The sequence below is a fragment of the Stegodyphus dumicola genome, chromosome 7 (assembly GCF_044657685.1).
Source record: "Stegodyphus dumicola isolate Sdum_Otavi_A_Nest chromosome 7, ASM4465768v1".
Classification (NCBI taxonomy): Eukaryota; Metazoa; Arthropoda; class Arachnida; order Araneae; family Eresidae; genus Stegodyphus; species Stegodyphus dumicola.
The window spans coordinates 126,123,196-126,145,932 of record NC_140774.1 but is presented as its reverse complement, the minus strand read 5'-3'; the positions used below and the strand labels follow the sequence as shown (position 1 = coordinate 126,145,932).

Sequence of the window (22,737 nt, the reverse complement as noted above, 5' to 3'; positions counted from 1 at the left end):
GTTGATCATATATGTCATTTGAAGTTTGGTTCAAGGTCAAGACCTTGGTGAATTGTTTTGAATATGCTTGTCTAAGATAATTTTAGAACATTTATCATGTCTTTAACATTCTCTTTCAGAAATGCTTGACAAAAATTTTTTAACTTTGCTTAACTACATATTTTATCTACTTTACTTAATGTCATTATTATTTTATTTTATTTATTTATGTGCGTTGACGCTTTTTTTAAAGACTTTTAGATTTAATTATTTTAAGTTGATGTTTGATTGTAGATTGCTCTCCAAAGGGAAATTATTTTTATTGTTTCAAAAACACTACTCGAAATAATTTTATATAATTGTGTTCCTTATAGAAAGCAGTTTTTATGATACAATTTTGTAATTCTTCATTTATGGGCTTGGATATCAATTTTTCTAAAAACTAGTTGAAGTAGTTTTATACCCATGTGCTTGGATACCAGTTTTTCTAAAAAAAATAGTTAAAATAATTTTATATTTATTTATTTGCCTGGGCATCACTTTCCTAAAAATTGGTTTATTATTAATTTGATTATTAGTTTATTATTAATTTGATTATTTTATATAATTATTTATTTTTTTTACATTTGATTGTACTCGTAGATTGCTTTTCAAAATTATTTTTTTATCTGTGTCTTTTATTATTACAAAAACATTATTTGAAATAATTTTATATTTGTTTGTATTTGTTTTTAGTTTTATATTTGTTTGTATCTGTTTATAGTTTTATATTTGTTTGTATTTGTTTATAGTTTTATATTTGTTTGTTTTTCTTCAACTTTTTAAAAATTGCTAGATCTGGTTATTTAATTTCAAGTTTGATTGTAGATTGCTCTTCAAATTAAATTTTTTTAATAATTATTTTTATTATTTAAAAAACTATGTGAAATAATTTTATACTTATTTATTTATGTACGTTAATACCAGTTTTTTAGTTGAAATAATTTTATATCTATTTAATTGAATGTTTGGACATCAGTTTCTCCTAAATTTTACAGTTCCTAGCATTTTGTTTAACATTTGATCTCAAAATATAATTCAAATATTTTTTTAAAGAATTAAAACAAATTTATTACTTAAAAAAGGGAAGAAATGAGTTTGCATTCTTTAGAAATATATCAGCATAATTTTTTAGCCATTTATTGATTTCTTTTATGTACAAGAATTATTCATTAAAATAAATGTTTATTATTTACTTAATCGAATAGTGAGAGTAGATGAGTTTAAACTTTCATAAAATTAAAAAAAGAGAAATGGTTACATTCATAATTAAAAGTGGATCTTTCTATTTAATTTAAGCATCGCTAATGTGTGCTAAATTTCCTACTCTTTGATTCGAAACTATAAAATAAACGTTTTATATTGCACTGTAGTGTCTATTTAAATATGTTTTCTTCTATTAAGAAAAGAAAGGGAACTTTCTTTAATGAAGAATATGTATTGCTACGTCGTAGCTGTTTGCTTTAGCTTAAAAAAACTTGAATTAAACACATGTTTTAAGGCGTGTTAAGATATTAATGTATATGGGCCATCTGGTGGCATTCTTCTTTGCCCTGTTAATGTTAAGGGAAAAAACGATAATAATAAAAAAGGGGCAATAATTTTCTGCAGAGGCACGCCTTTTCAAAAGCAAACGCCCTCTACATACAAATTCCTTTCTATTCTTCCCTTTCGCATGCTGCTATGATGCGATAAAATACATGTAATATTGAAGCTCGGGAATAATTAAAAGAAGTCCGGAGTATGCTTGAACTCTGACTTGTTTTTACTTCCCTTGGCGCATTTTAAACGGCGTCGTATTTCACGCCAAATGTACCATTAGCTGTCCTTTTGGCGAAAGCAGATCGGATTTATAGCCTGAAAGGAAGCTGAAATTATGGTAATACCGTAGTTATTATACCACGCTTCCATCGCCAATGAATTTCTGGTATTTTATTTTGGCTTTATATTTTCTACTTCTTTTCAGGAGTTAAGTGGACCTGTTTGAGGTTAGTAATTGGTTGCCAGGTGAAGACAATTATAATATATCATGTTTCACTGCACATGTGCATTTTATTTTTTCTTCTCAGTTTATTTTGCGCCTTTAAAAGCTGTTGTCATGAATTTGAGCTATAAAATGTGCATTTCAAATCTATGGAATTCTGATCACATTGTCGTGATGTGAATTTATCTTTTTTTTTTTATATTTGAATTGTAATAAAAATATTAAATTGAAAAAGAAAATTTTCTTCTATTTAAGTTTTCTTATATTGCACTTGTAGCGACATTTCACAGGGGGAAAAAAGTCCCATGCCTTGGAAATGCATCACCGTTACACTAGCTGTGTTGGTCTGCCCATTTGTGTATCGGATTGCAGTTCAAGATTTCATTTTCTTTCTGTTTTAACTGACTATATTTACCTGAGTAGATGGAGCCACCACAGCAATGGCTTGATTCCACCACTCATACCTAATTTCAACTAATTAGCGACTCAAGCATGCTATGACCTGCACTTACGGAGTTTTGTTTCTTCACTGTTAATTAACAGAATATCAAATCCCGTAAATACCCCACAGAACGTTAAGAGCCGTTCCCACTGGGGTTTATCTGAGCTAACTAACACAACTGACGTAGCCGACCCATCTCCAAAACCAGTTCTTTTCCCCTAGGGCAGTAAGTTGAAAAATCTGAACTGCAGGCATAGCGGAGCTAGTCGACACATGGAACTGACTCCGTTAGCTCAGATAAACCCCAGTGGAAACGGCCCTGTAGGCCCCAACAGACGCTTATTTCACAGGCCATGGCAGGAGCAGGGCGGTGGGCCCGGGGCAGCAAATTTTTGGAGGCGGCATTTTTCACATGAAACTTTTTATGGGGATTAGTTACGTGGACCTCCGGTGCAGATGAAGAATAACGACATTCTGGATTCCCATGCTCAATTAAATAGAAAAGATAAACTATTTTTACACTGAGTATTCAAAGTAATCACTAAGAGTTTTCAGTAGCTTACATGGCTATTGTATACTTCTCTAGTTCCTTCAAAACTTATGAATAAATATTACGAATGTCAATTAAATTATGATCACGATGACATTAATGAGGAAGAATTCCTCCTTAAGAAATAGAAATATTTTAGACTTTTACTTCCGTTATTGCTGGGGAAAAAAGTATCGGACTAGCTACCAGCAACTCCAGTGTTGGATCCCTATCAATAATTTTGCCTCTTTGAACGATATTTCTTTCAATAAGTGGCGCCACCACCACAAATATTAAGTTCAATTAAGAATTTTACAGTTACTTTACTTTACTTACTGGAATTTACTGTAGACTTCTCTATTTCCTAAGAAGTTACAGTATTTTCAGTGAACATATCGTTTCAGATAGTCGACTGTGCCTGCTCATTTATTTAATAAATAGACACAGGATTGGAATACAATTAAAGTAAATTTGTTTGGGAGCAGGCGGCAGAGGAAAAAAGAATAAAAACTTATTGTTCATATATAGTATTCATTACTATATATTGCTTTCTGCATTTGTCCGTTTATTTGAGCTGTATATCTATATTCATATGCGTTAACGTAATTATCTTGCACAGAGCGCTAGGGAATCTAAATATCCAGTTTAGTTATTAGTACATTCAGCTACGTGAAATTTCTATTTGATTCTGTTTCTACGAATCGCATACAAGCGTCGCATTATAAAAATAGATAATTTTACTTATTTCTCAAAAATGATCCATTTCTATAACATTTTATAGCGCAGGCAGACACTGTGTTTCTTCATTCTCCGTTGCATTAAAATAAATTAATGTTCTCGGGAAACATTTTAATTCCTCTAACGACAAGCTAAGACGAGATACCTAACTCAATCATGCCTAGCTTTTCGCTACAGCTAAGATACAGCATAGATTTCAAGTATCCAGTTCTCTTCCAAAAATTAAATCATTATATATATATATATACATGTTAGCTTGGTTCGACGTTTAGCCAGAAATTTCCCTTGAAAAGCCAGGTTGGACATCGAATTAAGCTAATTTACCATTTTCCGCTTTATAATTTTTATAATTTTTTGTATTTTTTCATATGTTTTTATTTGTTTTAACTTGTTTCATCGATCGGTTTTTTTATATGTTTTAACTTTTCACTTATCACATCGATAGGTATTTTACTGTATTTTTTGCCATTAACCTGTTTCCAACGATTGGTATTTTACTGTGTTTTATATTATGCATTTCATTTCGCGTGTAGCCTAATTTTTCACCTTTCAATGTCATTGTTTTTTTTTTTAAATACTGTGTTGAACTTTTCCTTGGAGCCACAGCTCCTGGAGACTTTTTGGCGAGCTTACTACAATTTATCTTCTTCTCGTTTCCTTAATTTTGCAGCATATTTCGCAAAAAGTTTTTTAGACCAAATTGGTCTTTTTATATAGTACTTACTACCTAGCTTTTTAATTATATATATATATTTACTAAATAATAATGATTAATTGATTATATTATCTCCTAAGTTTAATTATAGTAGGATTATCTTAAAAGAGTGAATCCATGCTAGTAAGTTATATTTTGAAGGATGTTTAGAAGTAACTTGAAAGTTAATTGTTAAAAATGTTTTAACGGGGACTGGAATTAAATCATGAATAACAAAATTTCAATTGTAAAAGGAATAAATTAAAGGCAAGAATTAAATTAAATACATGTAATCATTGTCATTGATCGGAAATTAGTTGACTTTTCAAGGGGAATAAACCAACTCCCGTTCAAGGAACAATAATTAATAAATAAATACGGTGTTTCGTCTTTACTCGAGCAATAAGGCAAAGCCAAACCGGCAATCCAAGTCAGGCCAAATTTTTCGTGAATAGAAGGGAATTATAAACCAAAGCTGATATTCAAAGAACTTATTCCTATTAAGCATTTTAGCCAATTCAATTTTGAGTGAAAAGAAATTTTTGCAGTAAAATTTCGAAAATGCTCGAGTAACCGTCCCCCGACACCCTCGTGTTTATGCATTTGAGTTCAATATTATTTGTAAAAATTAACAATTTCCAATGTTTAATTAAACTTAGGAGATAATATAATCAATTAATCAATATTATTTAGTAAATAAATTATTTTAACTTACTTTGCAGCAATTGCGCAAGTAGTAGTAACTTGTTTTCGCACTAAATGAATTTAAGATCATATAACATATATATATATATATTAGAAAACTTATAGTAGATTTATATACAACAGAATCTCTTTTAACTGAATGTGTATTTCTAGACTTCATATGTTAATCGACGTGTTCACGTTTTTGATGCCATCTTTAGAAACTGAGGCATGCGAAGTCCATTGGTCTTAATGAAAATTGCTATAGATATTATCACATGAAAGTTAGAAATTTCTTAGAGTAATGGCTTATAACTAGAATGCCTGCCCCATAAAATTGTCAGCGTAGTTTTAAAATTTCGCTATGTATGCAATACAGCTTCATAATATCATGTGCTGATATTGATGGATATTTCTCGGCATATCTCATGAATCTCTGCCAAAGTACGTCAAGTTCCTTCCACGTAAAACTTTCTTGCTTCGCACATCATCTTTATTTTTCTCTTCCCTCCCCTTCTCATTATCTTTCTCCTTTCCCAGAAAATGTCAGATTATTTTGTCATTATTTGGAAAGATTGTGCTAGAAATAGGATTGTCTACATCCACCCAAACTTTCACCTCTTCTTCAGTAATACTAACCTTCTCCCGAACATGTAAAACCTGTATCACATCTACTACCTACTTGCAACAGAGGGTCGAAAGAAACATTTTCCGAAATTTTATCTTTCAGGATATCTGATTGGTTGACTTATGCGAAACCTGTTCATTGAGAAAAATCTATGAGACACAAAGTTTCAAGCGAAATATTTTAATCTCCAATATAAAATGTCCTGTATAACTAGCCAAGATATCAATTCCAGCGGAACATATTTCGGTTAGAAGTCCTGCAGTGGTAGGAGGACGAAAAGCTTGTTTCTCGGAAAAGGTTATTTTAGCATCAAATGTCATTAAATGTGATAATTTAATAACAAGCAGTTTGTTAACCCACTACATATTTTTTAAAAGGATTTTTTTTAAATTATAGCTATCAGAATATTACTAATCATATGTGATTAATTATAGAAACGCCAAGCACAAAAGCATTTATTGGTCCATTAATTTTTTTTTTTTTTTTTTTTTAAAGAAACAAGAGGAGGGATCCACAGAAGTTACACGTACTAGGTGATTGCAGTTAAAGGAAGCCTTCGAGATTATCTGTTGAGTTACGTTCCAAAGTGTTATCCCACTATGCCGTTTTCTTTCTTTTTTCCACCTGGCAATGCCATTTTATCCAGTGTAAAATAAATTGGCTTCCTTAGCATTTGCTTCATCGTAAAAATCCATTTTCTGCTCCACTCACGAAGAATGTTCAATAAATTATTCATTATCAACCATTTATTCAATCTCTTCCTCGTTTACTGATTCTTCATTAATTCAATTTACAGCCAGTGAGTCTAAACATTTCATTTGACTTCAGTAGCTCATGCCAGCTCATCACTTTTTCCAGTAACGCTGCTTTGGCTTAATACAAATGAACTCCATAAAGACGAAGAGTTATTCTGATGTATGTTGCAAAGTATAGTATGCCTAGGAAGATCCTATATCCCTTCATTACCTCTGTAAATCATCTTCCCAAGTAAAGAAACGGAATGAAATATGGGAAAAGCGGCACATGACTTAATTCTCGAGTCACAATGTTCCTGAGCGATGTGGACGTGAGTCATAGCTGTACTGAACTTGGTAATGAGGAATTAGCCTGCTTTGCATATGACTAACATCTCTATCCAGTATTACATTTGTTACTGCCAACCAATCCGAGTCCCTCAGTTCTAAATTACTTCCTAAAGAGAAGCTGGGATACTGAGCGTGCTGTATAATCAATATTAGATTGAAATAGACAGTCTGGGAAACCATTGGCCTTTCTCATGTTTCGAATGTTGAAAAGAACATCCTAGAGTACATGGCGACACATAAACCTATGTCATGAAGCACAGTGGCTGTCAATGCCACAATGCCAAGTGTGACAGCAAGTATGACAGCACAATGGCTCTCACACTTTTTTAATATTTTACCATAGAATTTAAAATAAAAAATAGATGCACCAATATATGTACAAAAGGGACGTCATTTTACATTCATTTAGATCTTTTGCGCAAAAGTTGTACCACCAAAAATAACAAAATGTACCTATTGTGGTTACCTATTTGTTATACAATAGTATATTACCTTATTACTCAGAAATGTTCATGATCAGAGCTTCTCAAACTTGCACACCGTAATTTCAGAGACTTTAATCTACGGATTTCTTCGACAATTAGTCGAGTGTATTAGTCGGGAATAAAACCTTGCTAAATATAGAGCATAGTGGTACGTTTTACTGATGCGGTTTTTAAGGAAGTTTTCTAATAAAGTTACGAATTGTGCGTTAATAATTTTGAATAATTAATTTTAGTGTTGTATACACCTGTACTAAAGTGGGAAAAAATGAGTTTGATTGTATATATTGTATTATATATATATATTTTTTTTTCAGCTTTGTGGGCAAATCATGTTTTGAGACCTCCTTCAACTTCACCTGCAGCAACATATGTGGGAAAAGACCGAAGATCATATACCAATCCACGAGCACCCCCTGGTTTGTATGCTCTGGAAATGAGAGCGGATGGCGAGACTAGAGCAAGAATTTTGGTTACCACTCGTCCTCCCAGTCAGATGTCATACCACCCACCTGTTCCACCTGAATCTAATGTTCATATCATCAAAATCAAACGCAACAGAGTCTTGGTTTCTTGGAAAGCGAGCCAATCCGGCAGACCTGTTGAATATTGTGTAACAGCTAATACTAGGTGATATTTCAGTTTCTGCTCAGGATTTTTTGTGAAAATCTAATCTTTCAATTTCAATTTCTGGCCAGATTTTTGCGAATGTCTAACTTTTTTTTTCAGTTTCTGGCTAGGTTTTTGTGAATGTTTAATTTTTCTGTTTCAGTGGCTGGGCGTGTTTGGGAAATATCCAGTCTTTCTATTAAAAATGTCTAACCAGGTTTTATAACTATCTAGTTTTTCTGCTTGGATTACTCACATATATGGGGGAGGCTTTATTTAATAAATGAATGTTCATTAATCTTTTTCAGAGCACTGTAGGGTAGATGGTTTGTTTCTTTCTTATAACTGTATACTCAAATGTAATACGAATTGTGAAAGAATTACAAAAAATGACTGTGATAATTTTTACCACATTCTTAAAACACAATGTCTAGAAAATCTTTCCGTTTTCCTACAAATTAAAATTCATAATTTTTTAATAACTTAAAAAGTTATTGTAGTTTTCCTTAGGCTAATCTTTTGTTTCTACCGAATTCACTAAAGCAGGAATTCGTGTCTCGTCAAAATAGAAAGTGTTTCCAATGCATGCGCTTTTAAATTCTCTAATAGGTAAAAACAGTGTATGTTTAATTTTGTAAGATAAAGGTCTGTGATTTGATAAAGACGTATTTTATTTTGACTTCAGAGTGCATTCTAACGTTAACAAATTAGCTGTCCAAATTAGCTGCAAATTCAAATTCGAAGGAATCATTAGTTTCGTCCATAACGGAAGTACATGTAATAGTAGGTAGAGAAGTAGAATTAGTTTCAGTATTAAAATATGAAGTTATTTCAGGTAAATCTCTATCCGATATTTTTTTTCATCTTGTTCTTAAAGCAACATATTCTAGTATAAAAATATTTATACTCATGACTGAATAAACTGTGGATATAAAAAGAGTGGTATATTGTGAGCAAAGCAAAGCACATGAAAATAATTTTAAAATTGCATTAAGTTTTCTAAAATCAAATTGTAGTCCATTCTTTATGAAACCGATATCAATACAACAGTCATGTATACAACTCTTATTCTTCAAAACTTTTCCTACCTTTCAATTATAAATAGTTGTTAGAAAGGCACTGCTTTTATGTCAGCTCTTTATAGTAAATACGAAAAACTTTTACCCATTTCTCATTTACGCCGAATTGTTTTATCAGCATTAACCATTAGCTTTCTATACTAGATCATAATTTGAACATATCATCAGCTCCTCTAGCAAACCTGCTTTTTAAAGGGCAGTATTTGAATTGAGTACGAAATGAATTTGCAAGTACCATAAGAAATAACAAAAAATCGAATACTAAAAGCATTAACGAGAAAATTGCTGTTATGTGAGTGAAAAGTTAGAAAAGTGCTAAAGGGATCGCCATTCTATTCTTCACTTATCACAGAATGAAATGAATGTTCTACGAAATTGATAAAACGTCAATCTTGCAATATATTTGGACAAATCTGCAAAACGACTGATAGTCCTTTATTAGTAATACTTATTGAAATGAAGCTATCCTAATATTTAGAAATATTTCTTTTTTATGTTTAATATATTTTCTTTTTCGTTTCTAAAAATGCATAGTATTTTAATACAGAACTGCTTGAAATAATTTTAATATTACTAGGATAATTTTAGTACTAAATTTAGCATGATATTCATTTCTTTATAGCGTAATATTTTTAGTTTAGAATCTCAAAAATATCATTTTTATGACAAACATTATTATGCATGAGTAAATATAAAATGTACAAAAGATTGATAATACTTAATATAAAGAATTTAATTTCGAGTTTTTTATATTAAACGCAAGTTAGAATGATTCGATCTTTTTTTTTCCTCTTTTAAATAAGTAAGCATTACGCATAAATTTAACACAGATTTCTTAACGCTTGAAATTTTAATGTCACCGAAAATTGTTAAAAGGTGATGGTGTTGGAGCTTCCTGGAGTTTAATTTTACATAGTTATATTATGCATCCACATGATAAGAAGATTACAAAGCACTTTAAATATAAATAAATTTTGTTAAAAAGCACATAGATGATATATTGAAAGACTTGGAATATACGATTATGGGCCATAAGTAAAACATATTTAAAAATTTGTATAGAACGTCACATAAATAATGATATATTAAAATTATCGAAATTTTTATGAGATTTGTTCTTGAAAAATCTGTGTTTTATTTTCCAGAAAATTAAAAAAAACTCCAAAGAAAGCCAATATTATGTTTAAAATAATCTTGAAATGTTATGTTTAAATTAATTTTGAAATGTTATGTTTAAAATAATCTAGTGTACAGAAATAATACTTTTTAGCAATAAAATAATTGAATAGATTTTTTAAAATGTCATTTCATGTGTTGTTTCTCTTGTCGTAATGAATCGAACAAATAAATGGAAAACAAAGAACAGATTGAATATTTTTGAATGAGCTGATTTAAGAATTGAATTTAATTTTATGGCAAGTATTTAAAAAATTGCATCAAACATCATACCAACCATCACAGGAGTTAAAGCCAAACTTTTGTGCAATTATAGTTTCTAATTTTGTTTCTGAAAAACCTGTTTACATTTTTAAAATTAAAAATAATAATATTAATAAAATTAAAAATAATTATTTTGTATGCTGTATATATTATACAAAAAAAAAAAAAAAATTTAAGGGGGTTGATGAAGAAAACTGTTCCTTTAAAAGTGGTCGACGCAAAAACAAGTTTGGGGATTTCTGGTTTAGACTTACTAAATAAAAAAGAAACTATACTTTATACTTATTAATTATGTATACTTATTAATTATGTAGATTATGTAGATTGTCAAAAAAGCGTCAGAATAATATTACTATATAAGAGTATTCCCGAAGGAATATTTAAAAGAGCTTACTGTCCTCATTAATAAGTTAATAGTTAAATGGAAACTGTCTTTTAAAAGAGGGCATCGTTATAATTATTTTCAGATGTATCTGTGAATATATCCACTTTTACACAAAACTTTAAATATGTATAGTTACTACTTTTTTTTAAATTTTATATTCAAAACTTGTACTTACTTTAGAGGAAACTACAATTCTTTGTGCTCTGCTGAAAGCGATCTCTATGGCAGTACACCATTTCAACCACCTATGAGTCCTGGCTACCATAGATCTCACGCACTGATTTCTTCAAACCCTCATCCTCTGTACCCAAAACACGGGGCGAAACTCACTTGTGTCGGACGAAAGACATGGCACCAATTCAAAGGACTTCAAAGAGGCAAGACGTACTACCTAGACGTATTTGTAATAGACAAGGAGACAAATGCATCTTCCGCTTATATTGGCGTAAGTGCTGCAGTGAAGAATGTGATTTCACCAACCTCCAGGTTGAAAGATAATTCTCTGGTCACTTTCAATTTGGATGAAACGAATGGATATGCTGTGAATACAAAGTACAGTCCTGGACGGACTCCTGGTGAGTTCTAGATGAACTAAATAGTAAATCTGCTAATAACATGACTAAAATTTTATAGCATACTTAATATGTTCGGATATCTATTGGGATAAAACTTATCAAAAACCCAGTCGCTACACTATATAGTCTCTATTAGGTTTCTAGTATTTTCTTTCTCTTCGAGAATATTCTTTGCTCTTTCTTGTATATCTACAATAACAGTAGGCTTTCATTTTATTTTATAAAGTCGTAGTTTTGTCACTTATAAATTAGGCTGCAATTTTAAAGACATACCCTACCTCAAGTAGATGACCACATTATATAAAGTGGTTGATTGTCCCTCCAAAGTTTCGAAAATTTACAGGACATAAACTGTAAAAATTAGCATACAAATATATTGTAATCCATAAAGAATCTCTCAAAGTTTCCACTCAAAGTGGGTTCTAGCATGCAGTTAAGGATTCAGCCACTAAGAGGTGATATAATTCAAACATGGCGTTCGCTGTTAAACACAAAGCTTAGTGCATCTTAGAATTCGTTAAATGAGAGTCAATTGTTACTTTACAATAGATATTTCCGTCGAAATATCAAACAAAACCAGTTGTAGGCTTTTTGTGCGTGCTACGATGAATTCAAGGAAATTAGTCGCCTGTGCGATGCAAAGCGAATGAGCTAAGACGAAGTCTGCCGTGTCATCAGGTATACATATACCGAACATCTGTAGGGTAGATACAAAGCGTAGAAATTTTGTTATATGATTATAAATGAGAAATATTTTGTTATGCTATATTTGTTATGGCTATTGTAATATAAATTTTCAAAAGCCCGCAGAAAATATTAAGATGTATAATGCCTCCAAAATCACTAAATTTTAGCAACAAGTTTATTAAATTTTAGCTCCTTCCCCCAGGAAAAAAAACTCTAAATCATCCGTACATAACCACAAACACATATATGTGTGTATGTATATGAAACGTAAAAAAAAACGACAGAATAAAAAAAGACCTAATTGCATAAAAATCTGAATTTACTTCGTGATACGTGTAAATTTAGTTTTTTCAAAACAAAGTGCAAGCTAATTGTATTTATGAATATTACGAGTATTAAAACTTGGCGACTATAGTATATTCCTCTGAGTCCATGAATTTCAGTGGCAAAAGAAACATTGACACTTTAAAAAAAGCAGAAAAATTCCTTGTCAATCTACCTTCCTTCTTCAGTCCGAATTCACTGTTTCTCATAAAAATTTATTGAAAAGTTCATTTAAAAAAATAACTAAAAGCTATTTTTATGTTAAGAAATTCAATAAAATGTTGTAATGCAATAGATTTTATTCATTTCTTTTTTAATTTATAACAAAGAATTTTCAAGTTTTTAGTGCTTTATGAGTTAAACAATTATCATTTGTCTGGAAAAAAAAAATTATCCTATTAAAAAAAGAGAGTGAGAGAGAGAGAGAGAGAAACTATAAAAATGAAGATTTAATTAATGTATTTATTTCTTAACCTGTAGTAAAAGTTGTAATTTTTTCTCTTCTAGGTCCAATACTATTATTTATACAGTCTTGTACTGGACCTGGGCCGGTAATTCTAGATATTTCAAGGAACACAGTGCCGAAAGAAGAAATTTTATCCACAAATGTCATGGATGTGAAAACTTTGGAAATCCCCCGACTGATGGCAGCACCACTGAATTCGACATCAAATCTCTATTTGTTTTCCATTCGCTCAAGTGTTAAACATCCTCGTAAGGTGCGTGTATGGATTAGTGGCAAAAAGCATGCATTTCCTTTCCCAGTCCTTCCTGAAGACAAAAGCGTTAGCGTTTTCGACACATTGACAACATGCGATTCGATTACGATTGGGTGGAAAACTTCATCGGATGAGAGAGTCAAATATTGCATTTATAAGCAGTCACCTCACAATGAACTCATGCGACGGACGCTTGCAGAACCTCAAAACTTCTGTGAACCGCCGATAGATGGCAGCACCAGGGGTCACACCGTGCTTTGTCGGAGGTATCATAGATTCAGCAAGCGTCGGTTTAATAACGTTATTATGCAACGAGTTAGAGGTTTGCACCCAGGCACGACGTATTTATTTGAAGTTCAGGTGACAAAAGTTAAAGGCAAAATGTTACCGTATGAACAAGTTTGGGCGAATACTCTTGATACATGTTCTCGTTCAAGAAATAAACGATGACAGCATTTAAAAAAAGGTCCTGGGACTCAATGACACTATAGACTTAATATAAGCCTACTGTAATGGTGGACTTATATAAGGGTTCCTTGAAATGCATTTGGAATAAATTCGGACAATTCGAATTTTCCGTTATGCCGCAGATTTTACATATCGTGACTATTTTAAACTTAGAAAGAATTTATTTGTATATAAAAAGCTTCGTTATATTTCTAATACGACGGTTACTTCCAAAGCTTCTGGGAATTGCGCTTTAAACTGTTAATTTTGTTGATTTTCATGTGCATTACAATGTAGTTTTTAACGTAATCATTCATTTCTATCCAGTTTTCCCAAGGTAAAAGTCTTTTAAAAAATTTTCTAGCAGTTCTTGGTATCCAAAAAATGTACAAAAATTAACTCATTCCATTTTGTACGAAAAACAAAATTCCTAATCTTTTATCCGAATTGGCTTAATTTCGATAAGATGGGATAAAATGAGTTTGCCGTTAAATTCTAAAAACTGTTGCCTTTTAATATCCACTACTTCAGGGACTCTCAAGTTTTTGTATTTTGTATTACATAAATAAAATGCAAAATATATGTACCATCAAGTACCAATACGTATATCAAACGAGGAGTCGTTTTACATACATTTTGAACATTATTTAAATCAAAATCGCAATAACAACCTTGTATTAGCGTACCTTGCGTAACCTAAATTAGCGTACATGCATTAAAACACTCAATCGATTTCGAGGGCAGCTAAATGTCCCTCCTCATCAGGAGAACGAAATTACTAAAAAGCGGAAAAAGAAGAAAAATAAAGCATTGGCAAAGGAGTCTCAGAAACACGTGGTCGTTATCAGCACTGCACGTTGTCGTAACCGGATTCGGAATCAGAGTTACATTGGCCGCCTACTTTTACTGAACCAGGCTATCTGATCAAACATGTAACACATAGACTAAAACGAAAAAAAAAAAAAAAAAAAAAAATTAGCGAAGTCAAAAAAATAGGTAGCGAGGGGCAACTGCACCTTCACGCACCAAGTCTGAACCTCGAATGATCAACCTCGAATTCGAAGTTCAGACTTGGTGCGTGAAGGTGCAGTTGCCCCTCGCTACCTATTTTTTGACTTCGCTAATTTTTTTGCGTTTTAGTCTATGTGTTATATGTTTGATCTGGCTCAGTAAAAGTAGGCGGCCAGTGTAACTCTGATTCCAAATCCGTTACGACCACGTGCAGTGCTGATAATGACCACGTGTTTCTGCGACTCCTTTGCCGATGCTTTATTTTTCTTCTTTTTTCCCCCTTTCTAGTAATTTCGTTCTCCTGATGAAACCTTTAGCTGCCCTCGAAATCGATTTAAGTGTTTCAATATATGTACGCTAAATGCAAGGTTGTTATTGCAATTTTGATTGTCACATTTGCGTGTTTCTCTTCTATTCATTATTTAAATCTTTTATGTAAAAATGTACCTCCAGAAATAATGTAATGTACAATTAAGTATACATGTACCATTGTTGTTAAACTCTGCACTAATTGGTCTATTGTTTGTAATTTGTTGTTAAAAATGCATGGCGGACTAGCGATACATTTGATCACGTGAAGGTGCTTGCCACACATTTTAATCACTTGAAACCGTACTATTTCACGTGATTGAAATGTGTAACGAGCAACCTGCTCTTGCAATGTGAAAGAAATCCAAATAATTTGCTGCAGAGTTGCATGTGTACTTTTGGCTTTGAAGCACTGCTCTTGGTCTCCAACCAACAAATCATGGATTTATCTCTAAGGACAGAAAAAACGGCAGTTCCAGGAAGTTCCTGCTTATGTTAACTACCACCATGACCACGAAACGGAGCTTCAAGACTGCCGTGCGAAGCAGACCTCGCGCAAATACATATATTATCTTCTTCAGTTTTAAATTTCTTTTCAAAACTTCATATTTAAGTAAAAAAAAACTTAATACTTTAGAAGACGTAATACCCTGTTTACGATATGAAAAAAACGTTGAATCTTTAAAATTTCGCTGATTCTTCAAAAATTTCACTATTAGTGTGCCATAGAAACATGTATATTGGCCTAGCCGTAGGACAGTACATTTCTGTTAAGTGCCTTGGTTAGGTAAACATATCATCATTTGCCCAAACATGTTCACTTTGCATGTGTCAAAGTACAATTCCCAGAGCTTTGCTAAAGCCGAGCTATTGTAGAAAAGTTTAATCGCAAATTGAAGGTGCTTATCGTTAGCGCATGATAAAATTTGTGAAGAAATAAATTTTTACTTCGGTTATTTAAAATTAATAATCGAAATTAGTTCCTGGAAAGAACAGAAAGGCTTTAAAACCTTATTCATAAATTATTGATGATGTAATGAATGTTATTAACTAGGTTATTTTTGCTTTTTGTTATATTTACAGTATTATATATTTATATAAGTTTGTAATTTTGAAGTAAAATTTTGCTGTCACTAGTTTTACTGTTTTGTTCAGATTTCATTTGCTTATTTATTACATCAAATTATAAATTATGCTTTAAATTGCTAATGCGTGTCATATTCAATGTCTAGGTTGATTTTGATCTAAAACCATGCGCATTATTTTTTAAACAATGTTTTAAAGAATGCAAACTTCCATAGAAATTGCTTTATTGTTACAAAATTATACGTATATCTATAGCAAGCACATGTAGATAAATTCTGTACAATATGAAAATTTCATGTTTTTTTCCATCACGAAAAGATTAAATGTCTCAGGTTCAGAAAAAACCATTTGTACAAAGTCAAGTTATGTTCGTTGTTCAAGGTGCACCTCATATTCATTTACGCAGTTTTCTGTATTAGAAAACACTCTGCAAGAAATTCATTCTGGAATCACCACTCTGAACGTTTATACTGAGCGGTCCAAAAAAGCGTAAATATTTCAAAACCTTATTAAAAAGTGAAGAACGAAAGTAATAGAGTGCAACTTCACAGGAAAATGTATTGTAAAGAGGGGTGTTTGGGAGGGGGATAGAAGTAAATATTTAGCTAAAATTTACTCAAAAAAGAGCGGCAAAGACAGGTAGAGGGTACTTTATGAGAACAGTAGTAATGATTGCAGACATTGGAAAGGATTTCTTCTATCAGTATATACCCTAAATATTTGCCTTTGTGGTAAAGGTATCGTGGTTTGTTTTTCTTGTGAATAAGTTGTTTTCAGCCTTAGTGTATTTCTCCTCCCGCCTTCTTAGCATGCCTTCGTGGTGTAATTGTCAGCACGCTCGGCGCGTATTCGACAGGTTCGAGTCCCGGCGAAGGCGTTGCTTATTTTTCATCTTTCTTGCTTCGAGATAACCTAATGTCTCTACAACTGTGATCATTACTGAAAATGTTATGTAGTGCCCTCTGTTAGTGAAAATCGAACTAGATTTTGGCCATTTCTTCCCTTTCAATAAAATCCCTCATTTTTCAATTCATTTTCCTGCAAACCATATTCTTGTACATATTTATTTGAATTGAATTAAGCTTCTAAAATTGTGTGTAATCTCGGATTAGCTTGCATATAATGGAATGTAGTTTATACGACTTAATGTAGCTAAAACAGCATTGTCTAATTCTTACAAATTTTATGAATCCAAAATATTTATTTGGTTGCTGTCTATTTCTATAAATATTTTCCTATATGAAAGTGTGCCTTTGTTAATAAAACAATAATAAATAAGCAAGTTCTAAATGTTTTCTGTGAAAGTAATAAATGCATCGAAGATTATTAAGAAAATAAAATTTATTTCCCAAGAAGAAAATTATTCAATGATTGTTTAGTTACGTGGATGTCGAAATGGTGTATATGTTTAATAAAATAGTATCTTAATTGCTGTAAAAATAATTTGTATCAAGTGTCTGTAATTATTAAAACTTGTATTAAAAGAGCTTATTAAAAACATTAGGCGTATTTTATCTTGTAATATTTAATGAACTGTTTGTTATATAAACAATAATATAATAGTTCGCTGTTTGGTATATAACGATTTGTAATTGTCTGCTAGTAAGATATAGATCTCTAACGGAGAATTCTGATTTTATAATCGAAATTAGTACTCCAAAGTACACAGAAATAAGCAGTTTTTTTTTTTTTTCCAAAATTGTTGTTAAATAGAAAATAAATAAAACCAATTTAAAATTAGGAGGGGGGGAAAAAAGGGAAGAGAGAGGAAAAAAAAAAAAAAAAAAAAAAAACATACTTTGGCGTAGATTTGAATTACATCTAGTATAAATCTTGCTCAAGAGATGGCGCCACTAAAAGCATTTAAAAAATGTATTTCCTAATATTGAAAAATTTTTCAAGTATAGAATTAAACTATCGCATAAATATTTAAAGTATCAATTGTATTATATTCCTTGCGCTTAGTATTCCTATTTTTCTGAAGATTTTTAGAGGTCCTACCCTAGGATGGTTTGGTGTCCTACTGTATAACACCTTTTTTTTTTTTTCTCATTCCTTCTTTCCCTTTTAGCTGCACCCATACATTCAATGGTGAACCGGCGATGGGTAATTTTTTCCGAATTCCATGATGCCCTAAGCCTGCGCTTATTTTTCTTAATGATTAATCTATCGCTGCTTCTGTTGGTCTATTACAGGGGTGCCCATTTATTTCAGGACAGCAGAAACACATGTTAGGATTCAGAAAATTTTGAGAGCCGAAACTAGATTTTTTAGAAGTCACAATTTATTTAAAATTTCTGATTTCTAATTTACTTAAATGTAAAGAAATGTATTTTTATGAAAAGAAACGTTTGAAGTGAATTAATGAGAATTTTGCATTTTTTTTTAAATGAATGTATTTGCAAATAAGTATCCGTAAGCATTTTTATTTCTTGAGTTATCCAAAGAGATAAATTTGCTTTCTCTGATACACAAAACTGAGACTATTCTACAGTGCAAATCAATATTATTTTTTCAGACAGAAAGCCAATCATTGATTTCTGGTTTCCTTCCTTTTTTCTCCAGCTGATAAATGTCGAATGATTTTAGCAGAAGTATTCTGAAATCGAAATGAGAAATTATAATGGTCTTTACGAGTACAGCCGTATAAAATGCTTTTAATGTAAGCGGAGAATAAAGCACTAACTTGAAAACAATACCCAGTGATTTTTCTTCATTTTTAACTAATAATATGCATTCCTCTGAAAAAAATACAATACATAAAATGGGACAACGCGCGCAGCGGAGAAATTGCTATTCGAGTAAGGTTCGTTTGAATTTCGCAAAACACACGAGGACTATCTGCCGAAAGAAGTCCGAAGTCCTTCTGCCGAAGGAAAGGATGCCTTCCTAAAGGACTTGTTAAAGCTGCCTGGCTCATATATACGCTCATGAAGAAAGGAATGCTGTTTTAAAATAAGCTGTTAGCTTTTTCAGAATTCTACTTAAATAGTAATTTTGGTTTCCCTTTACAATTAAGACGAAGACTAACACGCTCAAATCAAACGCAGCCCTAAATAATTAATTTAATTCTTTATATGAGAATGTATTATCAGTTACATTTCATTTTATCTAAGGATAAGGTATTCACATCTTCGGAATCTGAGGAAAATCAAAAAGATTTGAATTTTCAAAACTCGGATATTAGGGCTATTATTATTATTATTATTATTATCGAAGACAATAGTCACTATTCTCAATCCCGTAACCAGTATACTGCACTTTCCGGAAAATTCTCGAGTCATCTCGATAATTATGAACATAGATAACCTATTATAAATAGCTCCTGGAAGTTTCTGCAAACTTAATGTGAATAAACGCTGAGACGTGAACGTGATTCCATTTGTCTGCCAATTATTCAGCTCTGGTTGCTGAATTTTAATGTGTTCGTTAAAATTTGAGCTATTACTCAAATATGCTTATCAAATTGCATTGAGAAAATGAAACTCAAGAGTTTCATTACATATTTCATTTATTAAACTTCATTCGCATTTTTCTAATAAACATAAATGTTCTTTTTTAAATGTAGTCTCATATCTGTTTTTTTACGAAACAAAGATTTCAAACTTTATATTATTTAAAAAATTCAGTATTAAAATAAATTTTTTTTAATTTGAAGGATCTGACAGATTTGTTATTGGAAAAAATTCTTTCAAGATTCGAATCCGAATTCGAAAAAATTCAAGATTCTACCTATCTTTAGATTTTCCCAAAGCAAATAAAAAAGGATACATATTCGTAATATTGCTCTGCAAACTTTGAGATACATAATCTTGATGTCAATGTATGCAGGTTCATTTAAAAATTAATGCAAAAGGCTGCAATACTGCCAACCGAACAATACAATAGAAGTGAGATGTCCTCCCTCCCAATATGGACTTCGCAATTAAAACGACGATTAAGATAATAAAAATAAAATTTCAAGATCTAAGCTTAATTGAATAGACGGGATCCTATATAGATGGCATAGATTCGATGATCAGCTGTGCAAAAGAAGATTCACACTAACATTCCTGTCAAAATTTCTTACAGAAAGTGTATTATGAATGGATATCTGAATCGAGCTTTCACAAATGATGGACATTTTTCGATACATTTTTGAAGAGTTAATGTAATATATTGTACATGTCTTTGCTGTAGGTTGATGATAATGTTACTAATATTATTCTGAAGTCTACTTCGTTTCAAATTATACGAAGAAGAATGAAATACCAAGCTATGATCTTATAAAATTAGCATGAACAAAACAGGAAGAAGGATGTCAAGTATAATTAAATATCACGGATGTTATATATTAGTTGAAGAATGAAGAATTCGGTTCTTTGCACATAACGAATATAATTTGTTATGTATTTCCAATTTTTTATATAGTTTTCATAAGTTAGGCCGTATCTTTAGGTATAAACTTGTTTGATGATGTACCAGGTAAGTTTTATATATGGAAGTGTCGCCACAAGTCTTTCAATCAACTTGACAGATATGCTTGGACATAAGAAGTCTTATGTTGATTTCTGGTAATCCTTGACGATACGGCGAGTTGCATACATCTGTAAATTGCAACTGAAAATTCTAAACAAAAGCACATGTCCAGTTAAGGTCTCTAGAGCACATTTTGAAGAGATAAGTGTTTGAAATTCACTTTGTATACTTTGACCGTAGGAAATCAGACATCATATTTAAAAACTGAAAATTTACGTCCAATTTAATTTTAGAGTGCATCGCTTGAAATTTATAATAAATCATAGTTTAGTCTTTCGTTGAATTATACACTTTCGTGAAAAAGGAGACAAACGTTAAAGATAACTTAAGGCCAGGAATACAAAAAATATGACCAAAAAATATGATAAATATGATACTTGCAAAGGTGCTAGAAAGGGCAAACTAGTAGAATAGTATGCGAAGGAATATCTCAGGCTACAGATCCGTTCTTCATCCCATAATGGCTTCTTTCATTTTCTTTAGAGAATGCGCTTTCTTATTAATTCCAATTTTGTTAACGAAGACGTGGAAATAATTGCATTTAATTACAATGGTACTCCGTAATCAAAATGATTTCTTACCGCTTAACGCGATTATATTGAAACAAAGGTTTTTTGATGAAAGTAAAAGTTACCTGTCTCGAATAATCTGACGAAAAATGGTTCAGTCACTTTTGACGAGAGTTTAAATTGTGGTCAATTCAGGGAAGAAGATCAGCCTCCCTTCGATCTAAAAAATTTTGGCAAGTACAGTCACAGATGAAGTAAATGATGATCTCTGCCTGAGCTACGAAGTAGTCACTAAGAAATGTTTGGAAAGTCTATTTTGAAAGAACCTGGACTGTGTTTTTCCTCCCTGAAATATATTTCTTCAACGGCAGTTCAAGCCATTCAAAAGTGAAAAAAATGCAATGTCCAATAAAGAATAGAAAATCTTCCGAAACGCTAAATCGTGGTTATTGAGGAGCAGTAGGAAAAGATGAATTGCAAGGAAAGAGTGCGTGAAATGAAACGAGAGAAAAACATATAGTGAATTTTTAAATGACCTTCATTATTATTTTTTTGAATGCTGTCCCGATAGCCATTCCCTGCTATAAAAATAACGTGGTCATCATAGTATAATTTGCAGAAATTAAATCATAAGATTTTACTCTTTTTTTTTTCCCTGATCTGTTGGTTAATGCACGAAGGACAGTTTGAAAATCATTAAATTATTACGCACATAAAGTAATATAAGAAAGTATATTATTAACTGATAAAGAATCGTGTCATTGCACGATTTATGTGCCAAAGTGAAAGTATATTTCAAAAATAAATCTCTTCTTGCTGTAAGCGAGTCTTATTTAAGGCGTTAAAGATCTTCGCGCAACTCGCGAGCCGCAGTTTGGACATGCCTAGCCTATGCGATATACGAATCATGTTTTTAACAATAGATGACAGCACCATCATGCATTTTTTGAAATGTCAACAATGATCTTCAGTCAATCTCTCGGTTTACCCACACTATACTGATTAAGACCAATAAAATAAATAAATAAATGTAAAATAAAAAATTTAAAGTTTTCAATACAAAAAGCTTAACAATGATAAAATATTAGTAAAGATGTTTTGTATTTTTAAAGAATGAATCATTTGTGTGTACCCAATCGAAGAAATACTGGACATACAGTTCATTAAATCGGCAGGTAGCAAATTTGGAGCTATTTAAAGTTCAGTCTTATAGTTTAGAGTTAGAAAAGGATTACTTTGTAGTGTGGTTTTAAGAAAATTCTAATGGAAAATAGAATAAAAGTTAATTAAATATACAAATAATGTAACAATTCTAACAGAAAGAAAAGATAATTAACAATTTGGACCTTCAAAACATTTTTTTCGGTATTTGCAAAAAACTTTGATATTCTCAAAATATTAGAAAATTCGGGAAAATACTTTGCGCGGCATGTAAAGTTACTAGTCTATTAATAATGTTCGACTTAACTTATTTTATGAATTCGAATAAAAGTCATCGCATCACGAACATTAAATTTAAATGTTACAGACTGAAATTTTGTTTACAAATCAATCCACAATCTGACAAATAATTTTGTTTGTTTTAAATAAATTAGCAGCTTAGGTTGGCAGTTGTCTAAAATAGTTAATTATAAAAAAGGAAAAATATTTTATGATTTTGATTGATCAGCTAGTTTAATTTCTCAGGGCTAGCTAATAATTAATAATAATAAAGGTGAAGAATCGTGCTTATTGCTTCCGTTGGTATTCAATAAT

General features: G+C 31.4%; 1 protein-coding gene across 4 annotated transcripts in view; it reads left to right on the top strand.

Annotated features, from left to right (window-relative positions):
* nord (neuron derived neurotrophic factor nord) overlaps nt 1–14,522 on the top strand; it is a 202,258-nt gene extending 187,736 nt beyond the window's left edge. For all 4 annotated transcript variants that reach the window (XM_035361316.2, XM_035361317.2, XM_085820803.1 and 1 more), the window contains 3 exons: nt 7,602–7,914; nt 10,978–11,372; nt 12,891–14,522. In XM_035361316.2, coding sequence (XP_035217207.2) covers nt 7,602–7,914; nt 10,978–11,372; nt 12,891–13,552 — 1,370 coding nt within the window. In that variant the 3' untranslated portion in view covers nt 13,553–14,522. The remainder of the gene's footprint in view (nt 1–7,601; nt 7,915–10,977; nt 11,373–12,890) is intronic.
* The last annotated feature ends 8,215 nt before the right edge of the window (nt 14,523–22,737 follow it).